The sequence below is a fragment of the Camelus dromedarius genome, chromosome 3 (assembly GCF_036321535.1).
Source record: "Camelus dromedarius isolate mCamDro1 chromosome 3, mCamDro1.pat, whole genome shotgun sequence".
Classification (NCBI taxonomy): domain Eukaryota; kingdom Metazoa; phylum Chordata; class Mammalia; order Artiodactyla; family Camelidae; genus Camelus; species Camelus dromedarius.
In genome coordinates, this window is record NC_087438.1 from 57,900,599 (window position 1) to 57,924,093 (window position 23,495).

The 23,495-nt window shown below is 36.1% G+C and overlaps 1 protein-coding gene and 1 non-coding gene across 2 annotated transcripts; both read left to right on the forward strand.

Annotated features, from left to right (window-relative positions):
• Window positions 1-13,705: 13,705 nt before the first annotated feature.
• LOC116151966 (cytochrome c oxidase subunit 7C, mitochondrial) lies at window positions 13,706-15,738 on the forward strand. Its single transcript, XM_031447773.2, has 3 exons — window positions 13,706-13,900; window positions 14,690-14,818; window positions 15,632-15,738. The coding sequence occupies exons 1-2, from the start codon at window positions 13,826-13,828 to the stop codon at window positions 14,804-14,806; spliced, it is 192 nt and encodes a 63-aa protein (XP_031303633.1). The 5' UTR covers window positions 13,706-13,825; the 3' UTR covers window positions 14,807-14,818; window positions 15,632-15,738.
• Window positions 15,467-15,529, forward strand: LOC116152382 (small nucleolar RNA Z39). The gene has a single exon (XR_004136021.1). It is a non-coding gene; the product is annotated as a small nucleolar RNA Z39 (small nucleolar RNA).
• Window positions 15,739-23,495: the final 7,757 nt, after the last annotated feature.

Consider the following 23,495-nt stretch of genomic DNA (forward strand, 5'->3'; position numbering starts at 1 on the left):
ACATTTAAAAGAAAGAAAAAAAAATGTGTATCAGTTTTTCTTACTTAATGTGGCTATAAAAGACATCTGACAAAAAACATTTGCCAAAACTTTCTAGATTGATTTAGAAAGAAAAAGCTAACACCCTTTCTCTGAACAAATTAACCTAATATTTCTGGTTCATCCTTATTTTTATATTCTCTAAATATAAGGTATGGCTATAGTAAGGAGAAGTCAACTAAAGTTATTCTTTTATTATGTAATATTATGGATACAAGAAATTAGATGAACTGATGAAACATTATGTATCTATTTGTATTAATAATATGAATGCATATAAATCTTTGACTGATAAATGTAAAAATAAAGCACTTTTGCTCCCCAAAATTGCTATTTTAAGGGTAATGTTATTAAAACCAATCCATCAAAACACAGTGTGGATTTTTATTATGTCAGTCTTTGAAGTTTGGTGTCTTTCCTCACATTTTACTGCACTGTCAGTAGGAAATTGAATATTTTATCAGCTTCTGGAGAAAAGGCAGCATTCTAAGCAGGAATAATGGTTGACACACTTTTTTAAAAATAATAAGCAGCTTATTTCCATTAAGACAAGAAAATTACTACTGCAGACAATCATCACTTGTAAATAATTGCAGGCATTTTAAAATGTCTGTTGAGGAAAATTACCTTTGGGATATTTAAGGACTGCTTTGAGATATACAAATTACAGATTGACAAAATTTTTTCTAGGAAGCTAATGAATTATAGATAAATATAGCTTAATCAACAGTTTAATATAAGTTGCTCCATTAACTTTAAAGGAGAGTATATTTTATTCCATTACCTATACTTAATGTTTGGTTTAAAACAGCTCAGATATATGTCTGACAGAACTTAACTCAGTGCCTTAATCCAGAAATAACTGTCAAATTTAATGAATGAGTGATTCAATGAATGAATTAAGAAAACAAGTAAATAACTAGTAGAAACATTGATAGAGTCAAAAATAGGTGCTTCATTAAAGGACTGACTAAAAAAATTTTTTTTGTATTTAAGATATGAATCTTTATTCTGTCAAAATTTTCCTGACTTGTGTCATCCTTTGCATCTCTGCCATTGCCTGGGCTTGGAGTTCTTCCTCTGAGTGGCCATAGCATGCAATGACCACCTTACCACTTACTGAACTTTGTTATAATTATTTATCTTCTGTGTCCCCTAATAAACTATAACCAACCTTAGGGCTAAGGTCTGTATCCCTAATAACCTAGCACCATATCTAGTGTATATCACTGTTCCAAATGATATGCATCAAAATTATTTCAGTGAGTTAATAAACAAGCTCATTTAGAGTGGAGTGACTTGGTATATAGAGACTGGGAGAGCCAGAGAAGGCTGCCCTCAGGATATAATAGTACATCTTAAAGATAAGGAGACTTTCACCAAGCAGAGTGGGAAAAGGACAGTTTAGGCAAGAAGAATATTCAAAGATATGAAAATTGCTATCTGAAAATTGTTCACTATATCAGTAAATTAGTATATCAAAAGACCGAATGCATGAGGAAACTGGGAACTTAGAAAGATCTTGCAGCCAATGGTGCTGGTGCCCTGGCCAGACACCTTCCACTTTTCCAGTGCTCCATTGTGGTGGGTTAAACTGTGCCCCCCAAAATATATATTAAAATCAGAACACCTAGTAACTGTGAATACGACCTTATTTGGAAATAAGGCCTTTGCAGATGTAATCAAGTTAATATGAGGCCATTAGGATGGGCATAATACGACTGTTTTTTTGTTTTGTTTTGTTTTGTTTTTTTGAGAAGAAGGAGATTTGGGTCCAAGACAACAGAATGACATCTAACAACACAGACACACACAGGAAGACTGCCCACTGCCTGATCCCAGAAACAATGGCAGCACCTCATTCTGTTCCAGCTATGTATTGAGGCATTAAAAGCTACCCCAAATTTAGTGATGTAAACAACCATTTCATTATGCTTGTGGAAGTTAGATGTGCTCCAGAATAAGGTTTCATTGATGAAATCTATGTGGACCCTGATCTTTAAGAACCATATTCATGTGCTCCCACAAAGTGACTGGGTGTCATCATCAGAGACAGACTGCTGGGCTAATAGGACTAGTGGTCTCAGGAGTTTGAAAGTTCTTTTTGGCTATATGGCTTCTATCTCTGCATCTATATCTGTTTTATCCTTAGAAAACAGAATTTAATGATCAGCAAGAAAAACTGAAATCTGCATTGCTGGGAGGTAAAACCTGTTACTACTACAAAAATTCTGCTTTCTTACTGTGGTTAATTTTCTGCTTAATCTCGTTAAATTACTTTATAGTTCAACATTACACACGGTTGTAATTAAAATTTGATAAAAAAATCCATCATTCTTTATGATTTCTGATCCCATTTATGTGTACATAGGAAAGATTATTCACAGCCATAGCAGACTGGGCTTTTTTTAATGTGCTGGTAACGAGAAAGAGAATTCTAAGGAACATTAGCCATTTTCCTTTACATTTTTTTATTAGTTCTGATGTGTTCTGTGTACTACACAATATAAAATAAGCATTTGAATTCAATTGGTCTAAAGTATTGACATTTATTAGGAAAAATCAGAATTAAGGTAATTAAATGTTGAACATCTTCCAAAACATTCTCTTCTACCTTCAGGCTGCATAAGAGTAAGCTCAAAAGCAGCACTGCAATTACCACTCTGTTCTCACTGTGCTGCCTAAAACCAGGACACATTTAATAATACGATCACATTGATTTTTTAAAGTTACATAATTTGAGAGATTTTTCTTTAGTCCTTTAATATTTTAATTACTTAATCCATTCTTCTTTTTAAAAAGAATTACCTCATACTTCAGGAAATAAATGTTTGTTTTAAATAAACAAAATATTAAGCTGAATAAGATTAATAAAATTTCATACTCTGTTCTTTTCTATGTCAGTACTGAAGCACTTGTCAGCCCATATTATTTTCAGAAACACATTACAGAATTTACCAACAAAATCTGAGAAGGAACAAACAAATTTAAGCAACATTATCCTTTTTTTTAACAGCTGAAAATTGATGAAACTAGCTTTGGTCTCTTACAGGCCAATTGTTATTCAAAGAAAATCTATGCACTGTTAGGAAATTTTAGGTAACACTGGAAAGCTTCTATATACAACTGCTTTAAATTTAGGTAGTTATTAATAAACCTAAAATATTGTATACTATTCAAGACAAATTGACTTTTTTATTGTTTGATCACCTCCTCTTTCAAAATCAATTTTAGATTTAATTTTTGTTGTTTTTTAAAAATTGTATTAAAAATTTATAATACACTAACTTCTACAGGCACCAAAGTGAAGTGAAATGGAGCATTAAGGTTTTGCCAAAATCTATTTCTTTGTTTCAGTTATCTGTCTATTTCACAAGGAAAAGATCTGACCTAAATCCTCTATTTCACTTTGGTTAGTTTTTTATCTTTGAATATTATTCCATTTTCCCTTAAAGTCATTTTGTATACTATAACCAAAATTTAATATGCTACATATTCTTCAAGATATGAGATAGCATTTTCTTGGAAAATTGTTTATAAATTTTCTGTATTTACTTTCTCCAGCAAATCCAAATTTTCCTTATGTTATTTATAATCTTAACTGGCTCATTAATAAAATCACATACAATTAGACCATTATATCTAACATTATGTACTGCATTTACAAATAGAATCATTAGTACAAAAAAATAGCTAAAATTATAAAGTTTTAATATAGGCCCCTTGAATTTCTCTTTAAAATGATATACTGTACTATGTACCATAATATGCTTGAAAGAGAGAAAAATGATTTAATATTGGTAGAAACAATGAAATTTTGTTAAAACATAATTAAAATAATCATGTTTTCTTGTATTTTCAAGTTGAACATAACTTTATAACCAACATAGAAAAGTTGAAACTATTGGGTTGTTTAAAAATGATTATCGAAGACACTAATTTCAAATACCTAAAAAAAATTGTAATCTAAAATATGACATGTAAATTATATAATTGCACTCATGCCAAGGAAAGAAATTATCTAAAATCTACAGTAACTTCATAATACTTACATGGCATAGAAACCACCTGAATATTTTAAATTTTGTCCAGAATAGTCTCTCCTAATTGAACAAAAACAGACATGAAGAACTTTCTTCCTCCTTATGTTGTCTGAAATTATCTGTAGAATCATTATTCCTTTTACTTGGGCTTTGATTTCTGTTAACTTGGAAAGTCTTCAGAGAACATTAGTGCTCCAATATAATGTTAATGGGTTATATATTCTCCTATTAATATTATTATAATCAAATCACCTTGTCAGACTTCTTTGGTCTTTATGATTCAGACTTTGGAATCTATCATCTTAGTTTCCTGATATATTTAAATTTGGCATCCTTAATCTCTAACACCTGTTTCTGTAATTTTTTGTGTGTGGAATTCCAGCTTCTTTAAAGCTGTAAAGTGATTACAACTGTGTATCTGTATATTTTCCACCAAATGTTCATGGCTTTTGTGAGAGAAAAAGAGGAAGCAAAAATATTGTTCTAAACAAAATTTTGTGGGTTCTGCAAATATTATCTTTATTCATCTTGTATGTTGTTCTAATCCCTTGCTGCTTCCAGATGTCAACCCCCACACCCCCGTTCCCTAGGTAATCTTGCCTTCTAGAAAAGCCTTAGACTGTAAATTTAAATCAAATTCTTACTCCTCTTCTTAATATGTGTCTAAGCTTTTGTCTCTAATATTAGAAACAAAGGTTTTACTTTCCTCTTGAGAATGATGGGAAAGTATTAGAATTTTTTATTCCCTTGAAGTCAGATTTATCTACATCCCCAGTATATACCCAAGACTGCTCTCAGAGGTAAATATAACTCAAATCAATTATTTTATTTCAGGTAGTAAAAACTTGTAAAAATAACTTTTAATTCATCCCCTGTTTTTTATTAACTATAATTGACCTTTAGCCCCACCCTCTCCCGCCATTTCCTCCCTTCAGAATAGGATTTCTACAGTAGGAATGCAAAGAGAATGGAAAAAAAAAAAATCTCAGCTTTTGAATTTCTGAAAAGACTTTGGAAAATGTCAGATATTATAATAGGTTGAGCAATAAGGATTTTGGATCTCACATCCCCAAATATTGAGTGTCAAAAGCCAAGTTTGTGCTGATGGTTATGCAACCACTTCAATCAATTTTTCCAAGTTTATAATAACCTATACTTCTGTTAATAATACAGAATATAATAATAATAACCCAGACTTCTTTAATAGTCCTCTATACTCAAGGTTTCCTGCATGATTTGAGTTCTCCTTCACATAATAAATGAACAATATTCTAGTTTCCTCATCTGGTGAGTTAAGAGGCATTCTCTCACATCTTCAGTTTGTATTCTCTTTTTAAAAATTATTTTATTTACATTTAATGAAAGGTAGGATTTTTTAAATCAAATGTTCTGTTTACCTTTGTTATTCAAAAAGTACACAAGGTGTAAGTATGGAGTTCCATATCTCTTCCAGGGAAGGGTAGTGAGAAAATAAGGAAACTATCAGACACACAGTGTCTGGGTTTTTCCCTTCAGAGGATGGTCTTCCCTGTGGCTCTAATCAGGAGAGCCATTCCTTCCCAATCAAATAATAATGGGATTTCCTAAGGAGCTTATTTTATTTTAATGTTATATCAAAAGCTGAGGAATGTGTGATCAGATAAGGAGGACAGATATGTTTGGGTGGCTTGAGAATTAAGTATCTTTGGGTCACATGAGCACAGACTGTGGCCTTAATACAAAAGCTTAACACAAACAGAGAAAGTGTGGCAAGTGTGATGAAAGTAGGAATGATCTCAGTACAAGGAAACAAGGGGAAAATACCAGCAGCACAGAGAAACAGTGGTATGGAATTAATAATAAGAGTTGCTATGTATTGAGCATTACTACTTGCCAGATACAATGCTAAGCACATGTGTTCATTTAATTAAAAACTATTTCTAAAGGTAAAACTGAAGATAGGTTCATTACCTTCTAAATGAGTGGGTCACAGACAACACAGATCCACAAGGCAGGAATAGAACAAAAGCAAGTTTTAATGCCACTTCCCATCTGCCCTGGATTCAGTGTGGAACAGAGGGGAGGATCAATAGAAGCCTATAAATGTTCAAGACTACAGGCAGTGGATGGCACACACTGATGGCAGAGAAGGGAGGGGGCAATGTGCCATCGGGATGCAGGATCCTAAGATAGTTGAGCCTTACTTTGCTGAGAAGGATGAAGCATGGAAATTCTGCCAGTGGATCTCAGCAAGTGCAGAGGCATTGGCTCAGACAAGCGGTATGTTCTGTGGACTCATCTTGCCCTGAAGAGGTAGACATAGGGCAGTGGTTTTCAACTCAGAACAATTTCGCCAACAGAGGGGACTTTTGGTAATGTCTGGAGACATAGCTGGTTGCCACAGCTTGGGAGAGAGAGTGCTACTGGCATCTAGTGGGTAGATGCCAGACATATAACTAAGCACCCTGTATAATGCACAAGACATGAACATCAACAAAGAATTATCTGGTCCATAATGTAAATAGTTCCCTGGTGAGAAATTCTGTAATGAGTCCTACTGTTATAGGACTGAGTGCAGTTTGGGCTCTAATTGAATATATCTGGGCATCAAGGGTTAGGGTGCTCAGAGGTAATTTAAAAAATCAATGCTTTTAAAGTATATAAGTAAAAGTAAACCATGGATTGCTGAAATGTTCTTTAACTTAATTGTGATGTTGGTTAATGAGTGTATACATTTGTCAAACTCACTGAACAGGAATGAGATAGACAGAAAAATAAATGTTTTATTCCATGTAACTGATGCTTCAATAAAGTGAACTTTAAAAACTAAATCACAATCTCACACTCAAAACATAGTTCAAACCACCACACTATTCACTCATTGTTTTCAGCATTCATTCATTGAGCGTCTTTTTGGAGGACACTTAGGATGATACATAAGTGATCAGAAAAAAAACAAAAAAAAAAACCCAAATTCTCTGCCCTCAGAGCGTACATTCTAGTACTGTATCAGCATTTTTTTTTTAAATATTTCAGACCTTCATGTTCCAATGGCCAATCTATTGAGGAAAGACAGAAAGTTAATTAAAAAGTGACACATGGAGGTGGAATCCCAAAAGAGGGTTGTCACTGAGCCATTTGCTAATAGAACACTGAATCAGGAAATACCTCAATCGACCCTCTGTATGGTCAGGCCATTAAAGATGGCTGTTCTCTTGCTCTATCCCTGCCCCTGACTCAACCAGTCCAGTTTCCCTCACATAACTATCCAATCCTCTTAATTATACGGCTTAGTAAACTGCCTACATTCTTGTCCCCTGCCCCAGTTGCTCGTTTCCCTGGTCACTGATAAGCCAACCTGACATCAATTCCCCCTATAAATGGTAGCCTCCTTCTTCCCCCAGTAGTGAAGATTACTGTCCTGTTCTGCCTGCCATTTGCTGTACATTGTAGGGGGTTACTCCAGCATATTTTGCTGTAGACTTGTAAGTTCCCCTCATCACTAAACCATTGATGTCTCTGCTGCTGTCTCTGTGCTCTTTTTTTAGGTCTTGAGGCTAGGCAACTACAAGGCTTGCAGGCCTGCAGGATGCAGCCCAACACCCTTCTAACAGCCCTATAAAGTAAGTAACATTACTTTCCTTATCTGAAAGATGTGGACAAGTCATACAACTTTCCCAAAGCTAAATAGTTAGGGTAAATCTTGGATTTGAACCCATGTCAGTCTGATTCCAGATACGGTATATTGCCTGAAGTATGCAACTCTGGGAAAATGGGTAGCAGCAAGAAGAATTAGGATTTGCAGCCACTGCAGCAAAGTTACAAAATTATGTATAACCACTGGATATTGAATTCTTACAAAGGTGCTCTGTAAGATTCCAGCAAGAAACTAGAAGGTCTCTGTGAAGGAGATGTTATGTGTTCAACCAAACCATTTCCAATTTTCTCTCAGACACACAGAAATCTGCGTAGCATATGATTGGTTTGGATACCGGTGGTAGCTTGGGATTGGTCTAGATAGTAGAATATAGGCACAAGTAGTGCATGCCACCTCCTGACCTGGCCCCTGTGTGAGCCTCTGGCTTTCCCTTCATAGCATGGTGGCAGGCAGCGTCAATTCAGATGACTGAGTGGAGGCCCATGAAGATGATGGTACTCGAATGACCAGGTGGAAGATTGCATGCTGAACATCTGAGTCCATTGTGACATAAGTGAGAAATAAATATTGTGTTAAGCCATGGGGATTGTTACATTAGCTAGCTTTAATTAGCTTAGCACAGGCTCCATAAAGCAAAGAGAAATATGGCTAAAGTAATCTTATAACAATTCTCTGTGTGAGGAGAATTTATGATTTATTAGTTTATTTACATGTTAATATTGTTCCAGAAAACATTTGAGGTACAGAACAAAGACACATATACATAAAGACACAAGATAAAAGACACAAGATAAAATAAAATTGGGGAGAAAAGTGAAGCAAAGCTAAATTAAGAAAAGATGGAGACAGGACTAAAGTAGACAAAATACATCCATAGTGTCCACTGAAGGTGGGTCACACATTTCTAAGAATCAGTATAAGGAGAAAATCACAATAAAGTTCGTTTTTCACAGCACTCATAAGGCAAAAACAAATCAGCTACTCATGAGAAGCATGTTTATTTTAGTTCTAAGACCAGAGAGAAATTTCTCCTGTGGGTCCTCATAAAAATGACACCATGAAATATATTGAAACATAGACTCAAAGAAAAAAAATCCTCCCAGTAAACATAGCAATGAGTTTCATAAGTCTGTTATTTATAAGATCCCTTAGTACAAAGTGGTAAGAAGATGCTGAGTACAATTCAGGGACAATGAAACAGTTTTAAATGCTGTTCAGTGAGGGTATAACTTAATTGAGTAATGTGAAAAGGTCAAAGCGATGATACCAAGTATCACTGCAAGTTAAGAAGGAAATAGAACATAAATGTATCTACAATCAGTGATTTTCAAATTGGGAAATGTTAGTTTCTGTATTCACCTTGTAAAAATGTATCTACCTATACTTGGCAATTCTCAATGACAAATAATTAAATTACAAATTAATCTAAAAAAAGTGAATCATCCTTAAACCTTCATTGAGATTAAGCAATAAAGTTGGAACATAAAACAGTAAATGCTTTTAAGGGAAAAAAGTATTCAAAAGTACTAAAACAAGATGAAGAGTAAAATATACAGCTTGATCAAGTAAATTTTTTTTTAATTTTTGTTTTGTTTTGGTTTTTGGTTTTTGTTTTGGTTTGTTTGTTTTTGCAGAAACTTTTCTCCCAGTTGGTCATCACTAAATCATTCAGCAGGCTGGCAGAATATTTTCCAACCCTAACTACCTCACTGAAATCACATTTTCTCCTTTCCTAAAACCAGGTATTTTTTCCCCTCTACAAGTAAAATTTCAAATAAAAGTTAACCCTGCATTCTGACTTTAACTGTATAGTAGCAGGAAATTCTAAAACTTAAAACCAAAAGAAATTTGTTAATTTGAGTTTTTTAGTGTAGGATAGAAACATATAATTTCTTCGCTAAACAATTTATTTTTAAATAAACTCTAACCTAATTCTTAAAAATCTAATATAGTAGCTATTGGGAGAAATGACAAGTATTGTACTTTAATTTTTAGATATACTGTTCTATATAATGTAATTTTAGTCTCCAAAGACTCATGTGGGTTTAGAAAGCACATTGCTCACTCTATAATATCCATCCTATTCATTATTTAAAATAATTGGATTTTTTTTAAAATATAACTTTGGATTAAATTTCATGTCCCTAAAGATCTTTTCTATTTTGTTTCAATCCATGAAATGTCTCATTTGTCTTAAAATTCATTTTATAGCAAATGAGTATCATACTAAATCAAAAGCTTCTCAAGGATGAGTCACATTTTTCTTGACAGCTATTAAGACTCAATTTAGATTGTTACGCTACATGTACAAGAACTTGTTCATGATACCCGCTCCAGGTTCCTACTCCCTTATAATAAACTACCCCAAAACTTAGCAGTTTAAAACAATTTATTATTTTGTCTTATAGTTCTGGAGGCTGATGGGTTTAGCTGGGCAGTTCTTGTTTACCATACCTCTTAAATGTGTAGACAAATCATGATTGTAGCTGGAGTTAACTGAAGGCTTCTTTACTTACTTATCTGGTGCCTGGGCTGAGGAATGGCAGGGAAAGCTGGGGGCTGGTCTGGCATATTTTTCCCATGCACCTCCTTTCCTCACTTCCCCTTAACCCTCTCCTTCTTCCTTCCCTCTCACCTCTCTGTGGTTTCCCCAAACGGTTAGCTTGGGCTTCCTCGTTTTCCAGGCAGTCTCAGAGTAGTTAGACTTCTGACATGATTGCCGGCTTCTCCCAAGAAAACATTTCAAGTTACCAGAATGGAAATGGTTAAGACTTTTGATAAGCCAGCCTCAGAAGTCTCAGAATGTCTACTACATTCTATTGGTCAGGGAGGTCACTAAGATCAAGAGAAGGGGAGTCAGACCTCACCTCATACTGGTAAGAGTTACAAAGAAATTGTGGCCATCTTTAATTTACCACACTACCTATTCAGAAATGGAATATTGCCAAATTTCTTTAAACTTCTTCCCTTTCTACTGAAATTAGGAAACAAGATTAACATAGAATCCCTAAACTCAGGGTATGTTAATTATTTAACTAACTGCTATATATAAAATAGATAAACAACAAGTTTATACTTTAATAGCACAGGGGACTATATTCAATATCTTGTAAGTAACCTATAATGAAAAAGAATATGAAAATGAATATATGTGTGTATATATATATATATATATAGTGACTGAACTATTATGCTGTACACCAGAAATTGACACAAAATTGTAAATTGACTACAATAAGAAAGTAATCAATTATATGCTTTAAAAAAATTGTAATAATTATCAATTAAGAAAACAACACAGAAACTAATATAAAATTTTTCTTCATGTTCAGTTTGGTCTTTGGACAAAAACATTCTTTAGAAAATATTTTTAAATAATTATCAAAAACGTGATCTATGGATATCTAGCCATTAATACAAAGGTCTGTAATCATTTAAGGAATAAGTGATCTCAGTCACCTTCAATGCCATCCCAATTTACCTCCTAACTTATCTAGAGCATCAAAAAGCTGCAAAATGCATTTCTGAGAGTGTCTAGCACTCCCCAGAGTATGCCAATTGCTACAACACCATCAGATGGAAACACTGCTTCCCAGTCTTTCAATGTTTTGGTCAGTCTAGCACAACCCATCTTCATTAGAGTTGGAGAAATATCACAGAAGTGTGATTTAAGAGAAAATATGTATTAAGCTAAGATAAATATTTTAAATGACACAGCCAAATTCCCAAGTGTATGGACTACTGGTGAGAAACTGTGTTCTTCTCACATGTTTTCCATAAATAAAGCAGCTGTATTACTTCTGTTTGTTCCAGTTATTTACCATTGCATAACAAACTACCCCAATCTTTATGGCTTTAGAGAATAGCCATTTAATTATTTCTCACAAATCTGTAGATCAGCATTTGGGGCAGGGCTAAACTGGGCAACTCCTCTTTATACAGCATTGACTAGGGTCCCTCCATGATGTTCTGCTGGTAGCTGGACTGGACAGAGAGTCCAAGATAGCTTCAGTCACATACCTGACTCCTGAGGTGACCCTCCCACTTCCTTCAGGTAGATTCTTGGGAACTCTCCAGAAGGCTTCTCCAGCAAAGTAGTCAAACCTCTTACATGAAAGCTCAGACTTGCAAGGACAAATCTTCCAAAAGACAGGATAGGAAGCTGCCAATATTGTAAGGCCTGGGCAAGACACTGACACAGCAGCACTAATGCCAAAGTCTCTTAATCAAAATAGCCACAGAAATTCCATCCAGATTCAGGGAGAAAAGGCATAGACCCTACAGCTTGATGAAAAGAATTTGCTGTGATCTTTAATTTGCCACAGGGCCCCTCATGAGGAGGCAGATGACTTTAAAGCCATATGCTAGAATCTCTTCTGGAGTTTCCTTTGGAGTTAGCTGAAAGCCAGATACACAAAAAGAATCAATTAATGTGAATTAGAAGTAACAATGAACCAAATATACAGGGGATGTTACTTATTATTAGACTGAAAAAGAAAATCCAGAAATATTAACTGTGAAAATGTTTCCCAATTACAGTTAAATCAGAATCCTTTAATACATAAAGACACTGATAGGGACTTCTAAAAAAATTGAATATCATATATCCTCTGTCAATTAGGAGAACACTCATTTTGCATTACATGCATCTCTACTCAATTAGAACTTACCTGTAAAAATAAAACTTACTCCTTTTTTTTTTTAAGTTTTTGTATTTGGTTGGTGTGAAACATAGCTTTTCTCTTTCAAAAGCTAAAGAAAGACACATACACTTTATACCGAGTTTTCAAAGCAAGACTTAGATCTTACTTGGCTGTATTTATTCCTGCTGTATAAATGAGCCATCTGAAGCAATGTACGCTCTCCCACAGATGAATAACGTACAAGTTAGGTTAGCAGGGCCCTTTTTAATCTAACCTAATACTACTATCCCTGCCTCATTAACACCTGTTTCTTCCCAATACCAACTAGTCAAAGACCACCAGGAATATATGACTGAACAAAGTTTATTACTCTTTACTGTTAAGGGAGACCAAATACCCTGAGGAACCCTGGGAATCTCAGTAACGTGTTAGGACTTACAGGATTTGGGCATGTTTTCAGTGACTTCTGCTATCTTACTAAATCTTACTACTAAGTCTCACTTAGGAGGAAAAAAGACTAATCGAAGGTTAAGGTTATATTTCGTAAAGAAGCAGAAGTCATCAAATCTACTGGATATGGTGATGTTTGGTCATTTTTGTGACTTGAACAATGCTCTATTTTGTTTATGTTCAGATACAATAGAGTGATGTTATTTTCTTGATCCATCACTAGAGTAACTCTGATGTTCATGTTCTGTGAAATTGTTTAGGTTCAGCAGGGGAACACCAATTCCTAGTCGAGGCTGGCCCCGCATATCACAGGCTGCTTTCTCTTCCACACTGCCAATATACCATACTCATACTGGCCTTGAGTTTTCTCTTCCCTCTATGCTACTTCTGTTCTATTCAGGTCCCTATAGCTCCAGGAATCCTTCCCTTCACACTTCAATTCAGTTTTCTCTCTGACAACCTTTATACTGTATATTGTTGGGTTACTTGTGCTTACGCTTTGCTTCCGTCTCTTGAGTTCAGATCTCTTAGCGCCGGCGGAATAGTACTGCAAATTACAGGCACTTAACATACAGTCGCACAAAAAGAAAAGGAAGAGGTTTATCTTTCTGTTCCATAAACTAAAGCACACGGGGTGAAACTGCTTCGCTAATTTCTGAAAAAGCGTTCTAGAAACGGGCCCCAAGAAACCTGACAAGAACTCGATAAGAACTCAGGTCTAAAAGAAACACTGCTAGTAAGTAGCCTTTGATCCTCCAGGAACCTGGCCCGAGACTACATTTCCCACAATCCTTCAGGACCCACCAGACACCTTGGTGTTCTGAACTACAATTCCCACAATCCTCGGAGGTCGCCGCTTAGCCGCGTTTTCCGAGAACTCAGCCCCATTTCCCATCTTTCCTTTCGGTTATCGCCCAGAGAGGAACAAGGTCGCGGGGAGAGGAGTTGTTGGTGTGCTGCCGCCATTTCTTCCGCCTTCCGTCTCTGCGCCTTTCGCAGTTTCCAACAGCGCTATGTTGGGACAGAGCATCCGGAGGTTCACAACCTCTGTGGTCAGAAGAAGCCACTATGAGGAGGGTCCAGGGAAGGTTAGTATGGAAGGGGCCTGGCGACGTTGAGTAGGGGGCCGTTGGCCGAGACTGACTGAATTTCTGGGCGGTAGTGAGGGAACTGGGATGCCGGGAATTTGGGCTGGGGTGCCTACTGGCATTCCACTTCCCCCCGGGACCAGGGAGAAAGCTTAGGACCCTGGCTGTGCGCGTATCCATGGAAAGGAATGAGTAGGTAAAGCGAGAGGCCTTACCTAGTCCCAGCGCTTCCCCATCCCTCCTTCGCGCCCCATCCCGCTCTTCAGGATCTGGAGGGCCTTGGAGCCCCTGGCTGCAGGAATTGTGGCTTAAAGCGTAGCTGGAGGTCACCCGAGTCGAGATGAAGGTCACTGAAAATTCAAGGTTATTAGGGCCTGACCTGTGGGTCTTGTCTTCTCCAGCTAGTTGACTAAATTAGAAGTATTCATCTTACTTGGTTGAAGTGAGATTTAGCCTCAAATATAAATAGCTTAAATCGGATAGTTAGCAGTGACAACCTCCCAGGGTTGCATAAGGCCTAGTATAAATGGACCGAGAAAAGGTGTAGAGGGGTAGAGCTGATGAGTAAAAATCAGGGTTTTTTTTTTGTTTTTTTTTGTTTTTTGCCTTCTGGTGTTTCGTATGATGAAGACACAGGGTTTGAAAGATAATATTTTAGAAGATATAGTGATACATGGCATATATAACCTGGTTATTTAAAAAATAACATTTCATGTGCACTTTTGATTTATAAAATCAGGTGATTTGAAGTTCAATTTTTGTTGCTTGTTCTCTTTTTTTCTCCAACAGAATTTACCATTTTCAGTGGAAAATAAGTGGCGGTTACTAGTTATGATGACTTTGTACTTTGGTTCTGGATTTGCTGCACCTTTCTTTATAGTAAGACATCAACTGCTTAAAAAATAATCCAGGAAACAGGTAATTAATTAATGGATTTCTAATTTTTTCAGTGCTTCCCTTTTATTCCTTTCTTTTTCCCTTATCCCCTCCCCCTAAAAAAAATTATGAATACATTGTTGTGTGTTGTGATTCCTGAAATTAAGTGTAGGTGTGGCATTGGGAGACACATCAAACCTATAAACAAATATTCCTTTGCCTGAAAGTCAGTGTTTATTAAGTACTAGTATTTGTCAGGCATGCTTTACATTAATAAGCTCGTGTTAGCTCCCAGGCAGCACTGTCAGGTGGATGGTATTAACCTGATCTGAGACACAAAAGTGTTAAGTTGCCCAGTATTACATAGCTAGTGATGGCAGCCCAGGATTTTTACCCAGGCAGTCTTGTTCCAGAGCTTAGGTTCTTGACCAGGTAAAGTTCTAGGAAACTGATTGTTAATCTGTCTTGAGGGCAGTATGTGTTCGTATATATGCAAGATTTGCAGATTGCCTAAGTGAGAAGAAAGGATTTATTTAGTTTAATTGTAGTCAGAATTTTCATCAAAAGCAACACTACAGGAATGTGGGATTATTGGAATAAATTCCAAAATAGACTTTGGAAAAGAAAGACTTTACTTGTCGTAGTTTAGAAGGGAAATGGTTTATCCAGGCCATTACTGAAAAGATTTTGGTACATATGATGAAGCAAATCAGTATGAATAAAATCATGATACTGTAAACGCTTTCTGATGTACCAGCCATAAGCTGATGGACAGACAATACATTAATGAAACTACATGATTTCTGTTAAATGAATCGGATTTTTAATGTTAACTTTTTATATTTTTATTCACAGATAGGAAGAGGAGCATTTTAAGAGGTGCAATCTCTGAAAAAAAAAGGATCAAACTCTTGGAACTCAACATACTAGATATGTTTGTAAATAAACTAATGGCATAAATCCTTAATGCCTCTTCTCTGAAATATGGAACATGATAATCTTTGAGCGTGTGCTTTTTATTTGGGTAATCTTCCATTATTAGTTTCTTGATTAAATAGGTACATGATTTAGCTAGTTTCTTGGTCTTATATTCTAAATTTTAATTTTTGATGCCTAGGGCAGGAATTTGTTGATAATTTGTTGTAAAAGAGGAATGCAAACTTTGTCCTGTAACTTTTTTTTTCTTTAAAGGGAGAAAAAAGACTTGATCTTCCATACTTTGAAGGAATAAATCTGTTTTTCCTCCATGAGTGGTTAAGTTAATCATTAGGAAAACCAGTAGTGTGTGCAGATTTAAGTTCAAGAGCTTCATTTGTTTCCTCTAGACACGTACTCTAAAACTAAAATTTCTGCTTTGATCAATGTGGTACTGAGCAATTATTTTTGTTTAGACTGAAAGAAAGTAGAATATTTGAAATATATTGGAATATGGAATATAATAGCATGTGAGACAATATTGAAACTATTCTCAGTTTATTCTGGAGCTTTGACCAGTAGAAATGGTTTAAAGGTTGACTCTGATTAGTAACTGTATCAGTGAATGAAATTTATAGTTTGAGAAGTGAAATGCTGTTTACAACTTAAAATGTAGTGACTTAGATCCTAGGGCTTTATATTAGGGTAGGGGAAAGCAATTAGCTACTGAATATTTTAATCCTAGTTTGGTCACTTGGAATATCTATCTTCCAGCTTTTCAGTAACCATCTGGTAACTACTTAAATTTGGATGCAATTTAGTCTCAGTTACTTTGTCCAACTATTCCGTGTATTTGTGTTTTGCTTTTTGTTGGGGGAGGGGTTGATTATCCATTGATGACTCAGATGTTATCCTGTGCTTGGAGAGTGTTTCTATAGAACATTAAGGATTTCTACCCGTGGGAACTAGAAGCCAAAGTTAAGAGTTTAGGGTTCGTAAAATGATTTTGAGTACTTGGTTCAAATCTTTGCTAAATTACAAATAAAGGGTTTTCTTGGAGGAAATGGGGATTACACCTCCTGATTATTTTGGGATTCCTTGAGCTATATAGAAGCATTCTAAGTTCTGGCAAGTCCTAAATGAATTACTTTTTCCCTGATTTAAAATATATCAAGAGTCAAAAGTAACAGTACTGTACAGCGGGTACAGTCTTTCTGAGTTAAAATATTTGAGTGTACATGAATGAGAAAAACCTCCCTTGCCTATCCTGGGACAGGAATACGGTTTGCCCCATCTGCATAAAAGAGCTTCAGCAGGCCTGCTCTTAGAATATAAGTATATTGAGTGGCAGAGGCCAGACAACTTTTTAGTTTTGATATTGGCAAGGCAGGGGGAGGTCTCCAGAGAAAAACCATCAGGATGTGTCTATGGAGAGATTTATTTTAAGGAATTGGTTCGTGCAGTTGTGGAAGTTTGACAGGTCAAAAATCTGACGGGGTAGAGTGAAGGCTGAAGAAGACCCAGGGAAGAGTTGAAGTTCCAGTCTGCTGGCAGAATTTCCTCTTCTGAAGAAATCGGTCCTGTTCTGTGCTTTCAACTTATTGGATGGGGCTCACCCAGATGATGGAGAGTAATAAGCCTTACTGAAACTTGGTCTATTTAAATGGTTATCTCATTTTAAAAAATAAATAAATAAAAACCACCTTCACAGAAATATCCAGAGTAATGTTTGGCCAAATACCTGGACACAGTGGCCCAGCCAACTTGACACAAAATTAACCATCACAATTTCAAATAAGCATGTGACTCCATCCAGTGTAACTTTTTTTTAGGTGTTGCTTGAATTCTTAAAAACCAGTGTAGGGAGGAAAATATATACATAAAACTAAAAAAACAAGATTCTGTGGTGGTTTTTAAAATTCATGTCAGCACTTAAAACCATGAGATTCCCATAGAAACCCAGATTCTCTTGGAAAAAAATTACACACATTTAAGTGAAACAGCTAGGCCAAATAAAGTGTACCTTAACACAGAGGCTTCCCTAACTAGAATACCTGAATAGGGATTTTCACAGGGGCCCAGAACCTAGGAATGAATCATTTTAAAGAGAAATCAGTATAGTTTCCATAATTAAGCTTTGGCCACCCTAAGGGGAAAAATCAAAATATCCCACAATTTGCCAGAGAAGCAGTACAAGAGGAGTTAAGAATATGGATTTAGGACTAATACTTGCTTGAATTCAAAGCCAAGATTGACCATTTTTGGCTTCAAGGAGAGATGATCTCTGCCTCAGTGTCCTCATAGATCAGGGTATCTATCTTAGGGTAGTTGTGAAGATTAAAGTAGAATGTTCAACTCAGTTGAAAAACAAGTGAGATTGAGGAATTAAAATAGATATTGTTAGTTGTTCAGGTTAATCCCAAAGCCATTCTGCAATTATAATCTGATATTTTCAATTACTTAAGTCTAGCTATAGTTTTAATCAGCTGTTCAGCAAATACTTCAACGATAGCCATGTCATAAAATGCTTGGAGTCATGGGGGTATATGCAGGTCTGATCATGTAATAAGCTTTTACTATCAGTAAAACTCCCAACTCCTTAGCATGGCATTTAGTCATTCCCCTACTGTTTGAGCTTCACCCTGGACATAGCTTCTGGAGTTTTGTGAACTGACTCCATGTCTTAACTTAGCTCAGGTACCACCCTTTTCTTTGTAAAGTTTTCCCTTTCTGATCCCTCCTTATTATCCCAACCATAACTACATGTAAATCTCCAACAACCTGTAAACAGGTTAATAATTCAGTCAGCATGTACTGTAATTACTGGTTTCCTTTCCTCCCATACCAACTTGTGATCTGAGACCAGAGAATCCTATTCATTCATGTTTCCTACATGTATAATTTAGGTGCTCAGTGAACATTTATTGAACTGATTGTTGAATTGAACCAAGAACAGCAAAATTATATAAAAAAAGCAAACCCCAGGCTTCCTAGTCTGTACACCAAAGCGGTGTGTCTATTCTCTGAATATGAACTTTTCCCAGATAACTTTTTTGGTTGAGTTCTCCAACCAAATAATCCAGTTATTGCAGACTTAATGAGATTTAAGATTTTTCTGCCACAGTGTAACTCAGCTATGTCACTGACCACACTGTTCATCTGATATTCTTTGTGGATAACCTTTAATGAAAGAAAGTATATTGATTTACATTCTGGTGTTAGCTGTTGGTCCTGTTTCAGATCAGCATTTTGAGAAGCATTGGCTTAAAGGATTAGGGAATGTTACATAACAAAAGTTCAGTGAATTTAAGGGCATTCTCTCTTTGCCTATTATTTCTTTGATAAATTATTTCTTTGTCATAAAATGGTTACTACAGTTCCAGGCATCCCATACAGACTTGACAGTATCCAGCAAGAAAAGTTACTGTTTCAGGTTATTTTAAGAATGAAGATTTCCTAGAAACCTACTAGCAGACTCATTCATCACTCATTGGACACAAGGATATTATATCCATTTCTAAACACAACGTGAGCAAGCAAAGGAAATGGTAGTCACCTCAGGGATTACATCTGAGCAATATTTTCTTCCAAGTCTTATGTGGGAAAAGTAGAAATGAACAAAGCAGCATTCTAATAGAAAGGGAGAAGAGTGGCTCTGGGGTGTGCAGAAGAATGCCTGCTGCAACTGTTCTGTAAAGTGTACTGAGAAGATGCACCCAAATGTTAAAATGTAATAAGCTTTTATTTTAGTGTATCAACTAAAGACCATAGCACAGGTCTTTATAATTTAAGAATGAGCTGATTTTAGAAAAGAGGAGAAATAGTGTTAATGCATTTTTTTGTGTGTCTTTTCAATAGAAAATAATTTTTCTAAAGTAAATAATGAAAGCTTTTACATGATTTATACTCTGTCCACATCAAAGATTTTAAAAAATTTTATCCAATATGAAATGATACTTTATTCTAACAGCTGTTGAAATTTTGTAGACCAGAAGGAAGATAGCTATTTTCTATATATCTATAGTGATACAGTGAAGTTTTTTTAGTGAATATGTAATTAAAATTTATAGTTGATTTTGGAGAGATTTCTTGAACTTGTATTTGAATATGGGTACAAGCTATTTGGGTCTTTACCTAGTATAGTATTCATTAAGGTTGTTCAAGAATATGCCATTTCCATTTAAACATGCATGGCAGGATTGAATTCTGTCTCCTTTTTTTTTTTGACAAAGGAAAATATGAGCAGAAATGATGTGTTACTTCTTCGTTGAAGCTTTAGAAGACAGTATGCAATTCACCAAGTTCCCTCCCTCCTGCTGCTGGGATATAGCCTTCATTAGCCTGGGTCTCTGAATAACTAGTGAGTACAGCCCTTTGTCAAAAGTACAGAGTGAGCAAGAAACTTTCTCATTGTTTTAAGCTGCTGGGATTTGAGGATTATTTGTTACTGCAAATAATGGCCTACCCTCACTGAAATACTTGGGTACTCCATATGATCTTGAAAAGGGTTACTTCTCTACATCTCTGAATCTTCAGTTGTAGAATTTGTTATCAACTTGATCTTCTGAGGACTCTTCCAATTTAAAATGAATTGGCTCTACAATTACAAAAATGGGTACCACACAAAAGCATGACTTGTAAGGGAAGATCTCTTGTTAGCACTTCCCATGTGTAGATAGGGACCAGAATGATGGAAGTAATATAGATTTTGGCTTTTAAAGTGGTTTTTAGAGCTGCAGTTTTGCATAGCTACTTATTGGCATTACCACCTTATCTTTCACTTTGATGGATCCCACTTACCATTGGACAGCTTTATGAAAATTAGAAAAATGAGTCCCTTCTTCCAGATGGACACAGCCTCATGCCAGAATGCAGTTGTTCCCTTGTCCAGTCACCTTTATATATTGTACATTGGAAAACAGTACAGCTCTATGTAGCATTTCTGCACAAGGTCATCTCAAATTTGGATTTTTCAACTAAAATTCACCACCCCACCCCAGCTTTCCCAGATGTGACAAAAGGCAGATATCACAATAATTGATACTGAATAATCAAATTTTAATGGGCTTAATACTCTTTAGAATAAGCTTTGTGTATTTTTTTTTTTTTTTTTTTTTTTGCTGGATTCCAAAACTTAGTACAGTGTCAGGTAATATTAGGCTTTCAACAGCTGCATTTAGGTGGATGAAAATAGGATGAATACCAATCGAGTTTAATAGCATTTCCTAGCATTTGAGGAGCCAGTCTAGAAAATTCTCTCCTGATGCCTAGTAACAGGAGATGATCAGTTAAATGTCTACATACTGATAAATTTATCAGGCTTCATCTTTATGTTCTGAGAGATTTGATCAATGAAGTTCTATCTGTAAAATGTAGTGTAAAATCTCCATTCATGCTCATGCTGTCATGCTAACTACCAAAACCAATTACACTTTCCTCAGACAGGGTGTATATTAAGTAGAAATTACCAGTATTTCACATTTTGAGCTAAAGATGGCCATTTTTGATGTTTCAATGGTCATAGGTTCCCTTCTCTGCTACTATACCACTCAGAGGTCCTGTGTTTAGGAAGGCATAGATTTTCCCAACAGCAGAAATCGAGTAAGTGGGTTATATACACCCTGTGTAGCAGAATTGAAACTGTTTAACTTGGGTTTAACTTAATTATTATCACCAATTAAAGAGCAAGATATTCTGAAATGCTGCCTTTTCCTAACAGTTGAGCTTTGGGGGACATTGCTGTCAGTTACAGTACAAACAATACTTTCTAATGTACAAAATAGGATGAGTTTACTGGCTTGCAGTGTTTGCCATTATTGGAATTAATATGAATTGTCTGGGAAAAAATTGTCAGGATTTTAGAAAGGAAATTCTAAATATCTCCAATTTATCATAGAAAAGAACTTCCTGCTATCAACAGTGTGCCCCCGAAAATTTTTGTTAAATCCTGATCCCCAGTGTGACCCATTTGCAGACAGAGCATTTGGAAAGTGATTTGTTTGTTATTAGAGCCCTCATACATGGAATTAGTGCCCTATAAAAGAACCTCTGTAACAAATTAATAAACAAAAACCTGAATTAAATATGGTCGAAAGACCAGAAGGCAGAGCTCTCATACCCTGTGACAATAGCTGAGCCCAACAGGAAGCAGAAAGACTCTTCCCTGGCAAGGGCTCAGCCAATGAAAACTCATGGGTTCCTTGTTTACCTTAGCCCTCCCAACGTCCTTTTCCTCTCTATAAAAGTTCTCTCTCCCTGTCAGAGAACTTGCCTGTGGCTCATCAAGTTTACAGACCTCGAATTGCAATTCTCTGCTGGTCTCGAATAAACCCATCTTTGCTGGGAAAATATTTGGCAGTCTCTTTGTTTCAGGTCAATACCCTTGAGAGCTCCTTAACCTCCTGCCATTTGAAGACATAGCAAGAAGACAGATATCTATAAAATGGGAAGCAGGCCCTCACCAGACACTGAACCTGCCAGCACCTTGATCTTGAATTCTTCAGCCTCCAAACTGTGAGAACTAAATCTTTGTCGTTTATAAGCTGCACAGTCTGTGATATTCTGTTACAGCAGCTCAAACAGACTAAGATACCTCCTAAATCTAAATTTACCCACCTGGCCTCCGGAGAACTTTACTGATGAGTAGGGAATGCAAATTCACTCGTAGCCTGTGTCTTTAAAGTAATTAAGTGTGATATTGGGATTTATAAGATACATATATATATATATATATTTGGCCATTTCTCTTATATATTTGGTCTTCGTCAGCAGTTCCTGGTTCACACCTTCCAAAACCTTTGCAATTTCCTGAGCCATAAAAGCAATAGGAACATCTTTTGTTATAATATCTGGTCTCTTGTCCTCAGTACCTGAAAAACCCTCAGAGCCATAGAAGTCAAATGGCAGTCTTGTTATTCATAACAAGCCCCTTTCTACCATAACTGGGTTTATGTTAATGAATATGACTTCTGGAAAGCATCTAAGGATGGTGACTAGTTGCTAGGGGAAACCAACCTTGAATAGAAAGTGGGAACTGTTAGTTTTACCCCTGATTTCTGAGGAGGTGAGAAGGGGCTAGAGGATGAATTAATCACCAATGACTGTTGAGTTAATGAATCATATCTATGTAATAAAGCCTCCATAAAAACCCCAAAAGGGGCAAGATTCAGAAAGTTTCCAGGGTGAGGAACCAGACCTCATCCATGTGCTACCATGCTGGGCCCCAAGCTCCAGGAAGACTGAAGCTCCTTTGTTCAGGACCTCACCCCAAGTGTCTCTTCATCTGGCTGCTGATTGGTATCCTTTAATATCCTTTGTAATAAATCTGTAATCTAGTGAATAAATGGGTTCCCTGAGTTCTGTGAGCTGCTCTAGCAAATTAATCAAACTCAAGGACAGGTTCATAGGAACCTCTGATTTATAGCCAGTCAGTCAGAAGCACAGGTAACAACCCGAACTTACGATTAACATCTGAAGTGGAGGGCACTCTTATGGAACAGAGCAGTTTACCTGTAGAATCTGATGCTGTCTCTGGGTAAATAGTGTCAGAATTGAGTTGAATTCTCCAACACCCTGCTGGTGTTTGAGAAGTGCTTGTATAGGGAAGACTACACACACATACACATTGGATTTGGGTCCAGAAACCCAAAATACTAAGGGACAGATTTTAAGTAACCTGTAAGTAGAAAAATAGGCAATCAGATGAGCAAAATCACACATAGACCCTATATCTAAGAGGATACTTATACTGAAATGTGGATGGGGTCAGAGAGGGTATGAATGAGGGGTGGAGGTGGGGAGACTG